The 11,052-nt window shown below is 35.5% G+C and overlaps 1 protein-coding gene across 3 annotated transcripts; it reads left to right on the forward strand.

Moving 5' to 3' along the window:
• The first annotated feature begins 2,987 nt into the window (after positions 1–2,987).
• LOC129800336 (alkaline phosphatase) lies at positions 2,988–11,000 on the forward strand. Of its 3 annotated transcripts, none has more exons than XM_055844659.1 (4): positions 2,988–3,270; positions 3,998–4,345; positions 9,407–9,609; positions 9,675–11,000. In XM_055844659.1, exons 1-4 carry the CDS (start codon positions 3,246–3,248, stop codon positions 10,947–10,949), a joined length of 1,851 nt encoding a protein of 616 aa, XP_055700634.1. In that variant the 5' UTR covers positions 2,988–3,245; the 3' UTR covers positions 10,950–11,000. The 3 variants fall into 3 exon arrangements, with proteins under 3 accessions (XP_055700634.1, XP_055700643.1, XP_055700649.1); XM_055844668.1 differs by having other exon boundaries at positions 2,989–3,853; XM_055844674.1 differs by having other exon boundaries at positions 2,989–3,351.
• The last annotated feature ends 52 nt before the right edge of the window (positions 11,001–11,052 follow it).

Consider the following 11,052-nt stretch of genomic DNA (forward strand, 5'->3'; position numbering starts at 1 on the left):
AAAAGCGCTCAATTATAAGGAATTACGATAAAATAGGAAGAACTACAGCGAATTTGAGCGAATTAGCTTCATAATTAAACGTGAAAATTGTCAACAAAATTTTTCGCCCGATTGAAAAAGAGCCGATTGAGTGAGAGTCTACTGTACCGTGTGTTATACAGTAGAGTCTCCTAAATTCGAACGCTCGGGGGGTATTTTTGACATTTCTCACCTCCCAAATTCGAACGATTTTTTCAAAACTAACGAAATTTGTGTGAGATTGAATTGTACTTTGAATTAACTTCTCGTACTTTCTCGCAAGTTTTAGTGGTAACATACTTCCTTTTCATTTTATACGATAATAATGTATGTAAACATTCAGGAAGAAGCACACAAATATGATTTTCATTCACCTAGAATACGAACTTTCTAACATAACCTCACAATTGACATTTTGAATCCAAACGGCGTTCGAATTTGAGAGATTCAGATTTGAGAGACTCTACTGTAATCAGTATCCCGTCTGACACAGGGTAAGGGGGACCTAGCCTTGAGCCATTAATTAACACCCAGCTTTAGGCACTATTTTAGCCCTCATCGGCAAGATCCGAGTGGTAGGCACAAATTAAGGATTGAATCTTGCCATGTACAGTGAGCGAAATTCAAATAGGGACGGATCTATATGTGGGTGGTGTGGGTGGTCTGTAAGTCGGAACAACCTAATATTTTTTTGTATAATATAGGCCTATCCAACAATACTTTTTATGGTAGTGACCCACGTGCACTTGCGTTCGTGAGTGCACGCCAGCCAAACCATAAAAAGTATTGTTGGATAGGCCTATATTATACAAAAAATATTAGGTTGATCCGACTTACACACCACCCACATATAGGTCCGTCCCTATTTGAATTTCGCTCACTGTATATAGAGCCCTGGTATTGAGTTATAATAAAGTGAATAATACACTCAGTCCCGGGATTATGCACATTTTCGGGATCGAAAAAAAAACGCGCGAAGTGGCTTTATGCATCGAGAAAATTTGCATACCTCGCAGGCTATTTCTTTTGAATGAATCGGCCGTAGAACGAATTTTGCGCGGAGTAAAAGTAGTCAGAACAAAAAGGTTCAATTATTTAAAAGAAATTAAATTCATCAACAAACCAGAGTTCTTTAATAAATTGTTATTAGAATATTTAAAATTTTTACCTAAATAAAAGAAATTAAAGTTTTTTACTGAAAAATACGCAGTGCTTCAAATTTCCCGCATCACAAAATAGTATACATTCAGGCGTATTTCAAAAATGATTTCATAAAGGAGAATGGTCAAATCCGGTCCCGGAATCGCCACGAACGGGACCTATGTCAATGGATAGACATTGGTAAAGGTAGAAATTTTTATTCTAGGACCAATGTTCTAAACTATGGAGGAAAAATCCTAGAGCATAAAAACAATTTCTTAGAAGGAAGAATGGTCAAAAGTATATATGGGCACCGATTCATCTTAATCCAGAGATGAGAGCAGGTGCATTTTGCAGATACTGGTATAAGATTAAAAAAAATTCTCGGGACCCAGGACGATAAACGCTGGGAGTCCTTGTAAAAAAGCCTCCATGCTTCCGATAAATCACAATTTTGACAAAAAAATTACGCAAGAACTGCTAAAGCGATCTTGATGAAATTCGGTATAGGGCCAGTGTATTACTTAAATTTTTTATCCGTGCATACCACCCCCTCCCCCCACTCTCCATTCTGATAGCCCCCATACAAAAAGAGGCCATTTTATCTTAGAACTCCTTTCTGAGAAGAGGTATTTTCAACAATCCTCACGAAGAACTTTTTGATAAAATTTAAATAATAACATTAACAATCATTTTCCAGATTTTTTATATTTCATTTTTCGCCTCATTAAGATCAGTTGGTACGTGAAAAATAGAAACATATCCTCATTGTATAATCTAATTGGCATTAGTGGTGATTTTTTTGATATTGTAATCAAGATTTTGGAGTTGCTTTTTGATTTATTGTCTACAGAAGTTGTACTAAAATGCAATTCAGTAGATTAATAACAATTTGTGCGAAGGAATTTTTTTCTATATTGGGACTATCAGACAGGTGGGTGTTGGGGTGGTATGCAAGTTAAAGAGTCTTCCTTAAGCTTTGTTCCCATGTCGAATTTCAGCTTTTTACCTCCTCTCAGAAAGGAATTATAAGTTAAAATGCTCTCAATTTGTATGGGGGCTCCCAGAAGGGATGATGGAAGAAGGGTTCGGTAGCTATGGTTAAAAAGTTTTCTTTAAGCCTTGTTCGCATGCTGTATTTCAGCATTGTACCACTTCTCAGAAAGAAGTAGTAAGATAAAATGGCCTCATTTTGTATGGGGGCTACAAGAATGGAGGGTCGTGGGAGGGGATGGTATGCATGAATAAAAAGTTTAAATAATACACTGATCCTATACCGAATTTCATCAAGATCGCTTTAGTCGTTCTTGAGTAATTTGTTGTCAAAACAGCGATATTTCGGAAGGATAAACTCTTTTTTACAAGGATTCCCAGCGTTTATCGTCCTGGGTTCCGGCAATTTTTCAATCTTATAGCAGCAGTACCTACAAAATGCGCCTACTCTGGTTTGTGGCGATTCCGGGACCAGCGCCCATATAGTTTTGACGATTCTCCTTTACTCCTCAAAAGTAGGCAAACTTGCATAATTGTATGTGCATAATCTCGTCAGGTTCATAATCCCGAAGTGCATAATGCCGGGACTGAGTGTATAAGGTTTCGGGCGATAAATTACCGAAAACCATAAGTAGGTATCTCTTACTGTTTTTCATAATGTATTTTGTGATCTCCCTAAAAATTAAGACACCTTCTTTCAAATATAATAAAGTCCATTGGCCAAAAAATAGACTTTCCCATCGAATCGCAGAAGCTGTGATTATATCCCATCAAGAAAAAAGCCAGGGAGATGACATCAACAATATACGTTGGGAAGTTTCAAATTGTTCTGGCACGCTACGAAGGTCTCTACGTTGGAGCACGTGAAGAAAAATCTGTAAAGTGGAGTTGCGCCAAGTTCATGGAAGGTGCGTGTGGGATCTGTCCAGTCACGACAATTTTTAGCCTCAGTCATCTGTGGAGTCTTCAGCGAGAGACACATCAATTTCTGCTCTTCCAAATTCGCCTGTGCAGTGAGTGTGAGAAGTGTGATATTTCTCCAAAAAAAAAAAAAGTTTAAAAAATAACGCAAATAACATTCTCGGTTGTGGATAATGTATGAGCAAGACAGTGTTGAATGTGGGTTACTCACCTAATTTTCTCCATAATCTTAATCTCATCTAGAGAGATTTTCTTTTAGTGGCTGGATATGCTTATAAAGTTAGAGAAGTTCATATTTAATGCTCTTTAACATGCACTTTTGCACCTATTTCTTTTTTTAATATTATAATATAGTTGAAATTTTCGGCGCGATTGGAAGCAAAATTTGCTCATGAGCGACTGAAGAGAAAATCCTTGACCCTTTATTCGCCATTGCTTTGGGAAGAAAAAAAGGGCATATAATATTATTTTCTTGGCACCATGCAAACGATTTTTATCTGCTGCAGTGCTTGTCGCAATTGTTTTTCCCTCAACAAATGGACTGATCTGGAAGATGCTGTGTAAAACGTGCTCTGGGTCTTAGCTTTTTTTTTCATTGCGAAAGAGCTCGCTAGAAAAAAAAAAGATAATGAGACACAATCTCATGGGAAAATTGACGAATTGGCTGGTGCTTTGTTTTTAGAGGCACTTGTGATACCAATACAATCTTAGGAATTGTTATCGAGTGAGCGAAGATGATAAAAATGTCTAAAATATTTACAATTGACAACAATACAATCAGGTATTTTATTGCAGAGATTATATACGAAAATGCTTCTCCTTATATTGCCTCGCCAGAACACTCAGTTTGGTGATCTTGTGTGTGGCATCAACTTGCCATTTTCCCAGTTCATTCTCATTGATAAACCCTCCTCTCTTTTCTAAGCCGAACTATTCCTGCCAATCCGCGGAATGGCCAGCGAGACAGAGCGTGATCCAGGAGTTTCTGTCCAGCAGCAGGGCCCAAGGTACTATCTCAAGAGTGCCACAAATGGTCGCGGAGGCCTAAATGTCTACGTCAGCAACAGACGGAGTAGCTTCTGTGAACAGCAGCAACGCGATGCACAAAATTCCTTCAGTGTTCGCGAATTTCTCAAGTCCAAACTCTTTGTGAGCATCCTAATTGTCGGAGCAGTTTTTATCACACTCATCTGTATCGGATTGGTGGTGATGTACGAACGAGATGGCAACGTCACACAGACCATAGATGTGTGGCGAGACAAATTAACTCCAGGTACGTACTCTTGTGTAAATCCCAAAATAAATATCTTATCACAGAATCAGTCAAGTTTCTGGAAAATTATTTGAATTTAAGCTTCATTTAAGTAAAAATTTCATATAGAAAAGTCATAGGTCATGAGCACTTAAAAAAAGAATTAAAAGTATTTTGTACTGGTGAAACTCTACATGAGAAATAATTACAATTACAATGCCTCATGAATTATTCATTATATCAATCTATCAATGTCTTTCAGGTCATTTAATTATATCTTACTTTGATGGTTTTATTGAACTGGTCTGCTTTTTCTCAAAAAGTAAAAAAATTGAGATATTTTCTTGGGCGATAGTATTTATATTAAATTATCATGGTTATTAACTCCACGGAGTTAGAGCAAAATATATAGTGTCTCGATGGTTATTTATAATTTGATTCTTTACCCCACCCAAGAGATCATTAGTAGAATTTTGGAATATTTTGATGTTCCACAAAAATTAATGTAACATTATTGTGCTTGTACTCAAGTTTCACTGAATTACTGTGTTATCACAATTGCACATTAAAATTTTAATATGATTCACATTAATTGTCGCTGGTGAGAGTCCAAATGTGTAATTTGTGTGTTTGAATCATTTTATATTCAAAATTTGATCTATTTGTTGATAAAAAGGTAGACTTGGCCCGCAAAATTTGATGCAAATTGATTTATAGCATTAATGCGAAAAATTAATGCGATTTTCTCTTTAATTTTTTAATGTGGAAAATATTTATGCTTTATGTAAATTTAAACTTATTTTTGCAGGAAAAGTCCACTTCTTTATCAATAAATAGAAAAACCCGAAAAACCCCAAATATTAAGTGACTCAAAGACACAAATAACATATTTGGACGCTCACAAGCGACTATTAATGTGAATCACATTAAAATTTTAATGTGCAAGTGTGATAACGCCGTTAGAGTAAGATGGGGTAATTTTGTATAATTTCGTACTTCGAGATTTCCTAACAAGTTCTAGATGGCAAAAGCAAAACAAAACGAAGAAGTATCCTCTCGAATATAAATGTCTTGTGTTTTTTCGTGGTTTTCCTTTTCTCTTTGACTATCTGAAACAGTGAGAAAATCTCAAAATTCCAAAATAGACATGATTCCAAATTATCCCATCTTACCCATCTTACCCTACTAGAGAGAGAGACTCGATCTTAGATTATAAAGACGATTTTTGGAACGTCTGTAATTCTATGTCAGCAGAAGACTAAAATTTTATTAGATACAATTTTCGAAAAGGAAGTGTTCAAATTTCGATGTCACTGTGACCTTACTATATGACGTATTTTACGTTTATCTAAAAGTAAAAAATTTAAAATTACTCATTTACTATTTGTTATACCAGTCTAGAGATATATCTTCGATATCTATTATTTTATCTTATATTTTAAAATATTTATCAGCGAATATTAATAATAATAATATAATAATAATGCTGGCACAACATTCCATGAAGGGATAAGGCCTTCCCGCAAGAGGATTTCTAGACATGCATTATTCTTTTCTTGTACGGGATGAAGTTGTCAGTTCCATGCCCATAGAATCAAGTGCAGTGAAGCTCACTGGATGCAATTCGAACACCTTTAACGCCAGAAAAATTCCTGGTGACCTAAAGGGGATTCGAACCCGGGACACTTGCATCTTAGATCGAATGCTCTACAACTTGACCCATTCAGTGCCCTCTTGAATTAATGAACAAGGCCAAATAAAGGACCTTAAGGAAGTTGACTCAACGATAAAACCAATTTAGCGAATATTACAAAAAACAAATACTCAAAACAAACGTGCAGAAGAAATTATAAATAGAAAAGATTTTTTCATAAAAAAGGAGTGGCAAAGTGTCCTAGGCTTTGCGAAAAGCTTGAACCTGTCATTTAGATGATATACAGTGGGACCTCGATAGAGCAAACCCCCGATAGAGTCAATCTCCAATAGAGTCAACAGCATTTTTTTTACTCTACGGACGATAGAGTCAACTTGGACCCAAATTGACTCCGATAGAATCAACTTTTCTATTATTATTGAACTCATAATATTGTATGACTTTTTCAAAATTTAAATCAGTGTTTTAGTGCAAAGGTGTACAAGGACCGTTTGAACACGAATAAACATTAAAAATTAGTTTTATTTGACGTTTATTCGGTTTCAAATACACTTCTGTTTTAGTGTATCAATGTAACGTTTTTAACAGAAGAAAAACAATATTATGATAAAATTCGTATATTAACCGTGTAATCAAATTTCGACAAAATAATTTTTTTTCGTGATTTTAATTTTAAGCGTTTTGACCTATTGAAAGTTCTCTTATCTTTTCTCACTTGTCTTAAGATTTTTTTATTAAGCCCTATGATCCCGAATGACGTGTTTTCCTGTAATCACAAAAAAAAAACGATTTTGATGGTGAAGGGAAGTGGTAGGGAGGAAATGAGGGTCACAATAACAATCCCCAGGTTGACTTAGGGGAATGTAGGCATGGTTCGCACAGAGTGAACCTTCAAACGATGCGAATTTTCTCTTTGTTTGCAAAGAGCTGACCTACCATTTCTCATCGCGTTTCATGAACTTAATAATGATCTATCTTATTACTTAGAAATGACTAACTAGCTCTTTGCAAACAAAGAGAAAATTTTCGTTGTTTAAAGGTTCACTCTGTGCGAACCATACCAACATTCCCCTGTCATCTGAAGACTTCAAGTAGATATCTCTAACCATTTAGCGCCCAGTTTTCAGAACAAGAAGAAAATGAGAAAAATGGATTTATTGCTCTTTTTGTGAAGCTTAGAGACATTGTTTATCACATAACAAAAAGAACAACTATCAATCTTTTTTTCATACAATAAAAGTTTAAAATTAATAACGTTAATTGCATCAAAATTTTCAACAATTAAATATCTACCGGAGCTCTTCTAAAAAAAAAGTGAAAAAATAAATATTTAAGACACCATTTCCTTATCTTAACATCGTGGATGGACTTCAATATTATCACATGGATAGTAATTTTCACTTAAGATACTCACTAATAATAAAAACATTCTGTAAAATCATTCTTTAATCTCCAACTTTTGCCTAAACATACGACTTTTTTGGACCAGAGGGTGTAGAAGTTATGGGTTTAGTAAATGAAATATTCTACTATCGTGTTAAATTTATCAATTATCCAGTACACACATAAAATAATACCCCTTTATATCAAAATTTCACATTTTATTTGATTTTTTTCGAACTCCGATAGAGTCACCAAATCCTATGAAGTTAACAGGCCTAGAAATAATTAGTTGACTCTATCGAGGTCCCACTGTGACTGAGAAAAAAAGAGAGTGCGATTAACTTTTTTTCCTCATAACTTTAACACTTTTTAGGTGTAAAAATATTTCAACATTTTTTAATGTTAATTTTACACCTTTTTAAATGAAAAACATGAAAAAGGGTAACTTTAACCCCCAATGCACCTAAAAAAGGGTAATATTTACACCGATCTTGGATCAATACTGTAGGGTAAAATTAACATTTCCGGAATGTTATTTTAACTTTTTCGGATTTCTCTCAGTGTAGACGTTGAAAATTGCACAAAATTTAATTATGTAAAAAATAATGTATATTAATGTAGCCCTACAGTTCAGAGTAAGCCCTATCTCCCTCTAAATTTGTAATAAATTATGCAAAAACTAATTTATTACAAATTTAATTAATAATTTAATAAAGACTATTGTTTATATTTAATGTGTAGCATCGGTAGCATTAACTTCCTTGTAAGGCTTGTAGGATTTGCGTAATATAAGACTTTTTGCGATTAAAATTTTAAAATGCAAATAAGAACAAAATGAAGATACTGAAGATATAGGGGAGACTGGGGCAAAAGGTCACAAAACGGATATTTTATTTTTTTACAAGCTACTCGAGCGCTTCAAAAATTTCTAATTAGCGCAGTTTTATAGGAAATTTACCGCTCTACAACTTTGTGAAAGTAATTTTCCTCTATTTTGTAAGGAAATACGTTTATCGAGCCAATTTCTAAAAGGTAATTTTGTGACTATTCTCAAAAATGCTGGGGCTTCCGTAAATTTGAAAAAATACCTGGAAGACATATTTTCATAGAAAATTTATTCATCTGCAACACCTTCTCTGCGAGAAAAGTGAGAAAACGAGAAAAGCGCTTTTCAAGCTTTATTAGAAAAAAACATACAAAAGACTGCAAATCGTTTGACCAATGCAAACAACAAGCGGCGATACATAATAATGACGTTTCTTTTCGCCGTGAGACATCAGAAATTGCTTCGCTTTTTTGTTACTTTTTGCTCTATACCTTTTGTTACTTTTTACCCCAAGTGACCATTTTTAATAAAAGGATTTCTCTAGAAAAGAACTTTTGTGAAATTCTAAAATAGATAGCGGATTCGTGTTCAAAAAATCCAAATTATTTAGAAAATATTCAGCAGTGCATCAATTTTGGAAAATAAGTAGGTAAAAATTGTTATCTTCTGCAAGGAAAATATTTCAAAAATAGGGCTAAAAATTTCAATATTTTTTTTATTTTCTAAATTCCTTGTTTGAATTCTAAGAAACTTACGACATTGAAGAAGGTCTATGGAGGCTATCTATGGAAAAAAAATTGAGCCGCTATCTTTTTACCTTGGAAGATATTGAATTTTGAATTTTTCGATTTGTGACTTTTTGCCCCAGTCTCCCCTATACAATATTTTTAATGAGAATTCCTATATATGAATTTTGTAATAATTCCATAAATATCACCGGAGTGTTAGTAGTATTATTTTTATGGTATTGACCTTTTAGTTTGAGTTTGTAGGTAGAGGGTAATTTTTTTTTAATTTATGAAAAGTATCTTTTAATATTATGAAAGAGACTACTTTTCACCTGTTACTCTGTAGTGGTTATTTGATTTAATTGGGTTTTGCTTTCATCATAAATTATTCATTTTTCCCTCTCTACATTATTTTTTTTAAATAGAAAATCCCAGATTTTTTTGAAAGAATATTCACATTTTTCATTGTTTAATTTAATCTTTCCTTTCAGAGCAATTGATATGGTTTGACTCAGGGCTCGATGAGCTGAAGAAAGCTCTCACTGTTCCCATAAATACCAAACGGGCGAAAAATGTGATCTTGTTCATAGGGGATGGAATGGGGCCGGTTTCTGTAACAGCCGGTCGAATATTTAAGCATGGTGAAGGTGGAAAATTGTCATGGGAAGATTTTCCACACATGGGTCTACTCAAGGTGAGTCTTCTCTCTGAATTTATCCATGAGGCTAGTTTTTAGAGTAGATAGTTTTTACTTTTTAGACATACACCATGGATAAACAAGTGCCAGACTCAGCTTCAACAGCAACAGCACTTTTTGGGGGAGTAAAGTCCAACTATGGGACCAATGGAGTCGATGCAGGAGTACTCAGAGGTGATTGCTACTCTTCCCTCAATAAATCTCATCATGTTGAATCTATTCTGCATTGGGCACAGAAGGCAGGGAAGGGTACGGGATTTGTCACTACGACACGTGTGACTCATGCCACTCCGGCTAGTTTATTTGCAAATGTACCAGAACGTGGTTGGGAGTGTGATGCAACAATGCCGGAGGAAGCTAAGAACCTGGGGTGCTTGGATATTGGTCGACAACTGGTAGAGGAAGAGCCAGGACAGAAGATGAATGTGATAATGGGAGGAGGGAGACAGTGCCTAGTGTCTGGAGTGGAAGATACTCCAGAGGATCCAATTGATACGTGGTCGTGCAATTCGAAAGATGGTCGGAATCTTATTGAAAAGTGGAAGGCAGATAAAATGGAAAAGGAGCAATCATTTGCTGTCCTTCAGAACAATTCGGATCTGGTCAATCTCGATGTATCTAATGAATTTGTATTGGGAGTCTTTGCAAATGGGCATCTGGCATATGATCATGAGAGGGATAAAAGTGATTCTGGAATGCCATCTTTGGAGGAAATGACCACGGCAGCTCTAAGGGTGCTCAGGAAGCATCAAAAGGGCTTCTTTTTGGTCGTTGAAGGTGGAATGATTGATCAGGCTCATCATAGGGGTTGGGCAAAGACAGCTCTGTCAGAATTGTCTGCCATGGATGATGCTGTAGCTGCCACGGTGAAGTTGATGACTCGAGAATTGGAAGAGACTCTGATCATCGTTACATCAGATCATGCTCATACACTTTCAATGAATGGCTATCCAGATAAAGGGAATAGTATTTTCGGGGTGGCTCAGAATTCCAAGGCCGATGGGATTCCCTATACGACTCTGACGTACGGTACTGGTGGTCCAGATGGATTCCAAGTGGAAGTTGACAGTCAGGGAAAGGTGCATAGGCGGGATCCTACTCTTGACAACCTCGAGGACTATAAATATGTCCAGCAAGTGGGAATTGCTACTGATGAAAATATCCATGGAGGAGTTGATGTAGCTGTTCATGCCACTGGTCCCATGGCTCATCTCTTCCACTGTGTTCATGAGAACTCATATGTAGCTCATGTTATTTCTTATGCAGCCAGAATTGGCAGATTTCGTGATAGTTCCGCAGCTGGTGCATTTTTTGATCTTCTAGGATTGTCCTACTAAATTTACAATATTTAATAAATAAATAGATTTTTTTCTCTGTGTTGGCAAAAACAGCGTGTTTATTTCTGTTACACTCCCCGCCTATTCAGATATTTGAAGTGCT

Source organism: Phlebotomus papatasi, chromosome 1 (genome assembly GCF_024763615.1).
Source record: "Phlebotomus papatasi isolate M1 chromosome 1, Ppap_2.1, whole genome shotgun sequence".
Taxonomy (NCBI): domain Eukaryota; kingdom Metazoa; phylum Arthropoda; class Insecta; order Diptera; family Psychodidae; genus Phlebotomus; species Phlebotomus papatasi.

Bases quoted from the DNA above. Each gene is read 5' to 3' on its own strand.
- LOC129800336 (XM_055844659.1), top strand. From the start codon at position 3,246: ATGTATGAGCAAGACAGTGTTGAAT. The intron at 3,271-3,997 runs GTGGGTTACTCA...CTCTTTTCTAAG, and splicing joins TGAGCAAGACAGTGTTGAAT to CCGAACTATTCCTGCCAATC. The intron at 9,610-9,674 runs GTGAGTCTTCTC...TTTACTTTTTAG, and splicing joins CACACATGGGTCTACTCAAG to ACATACACCATGGATAAACA.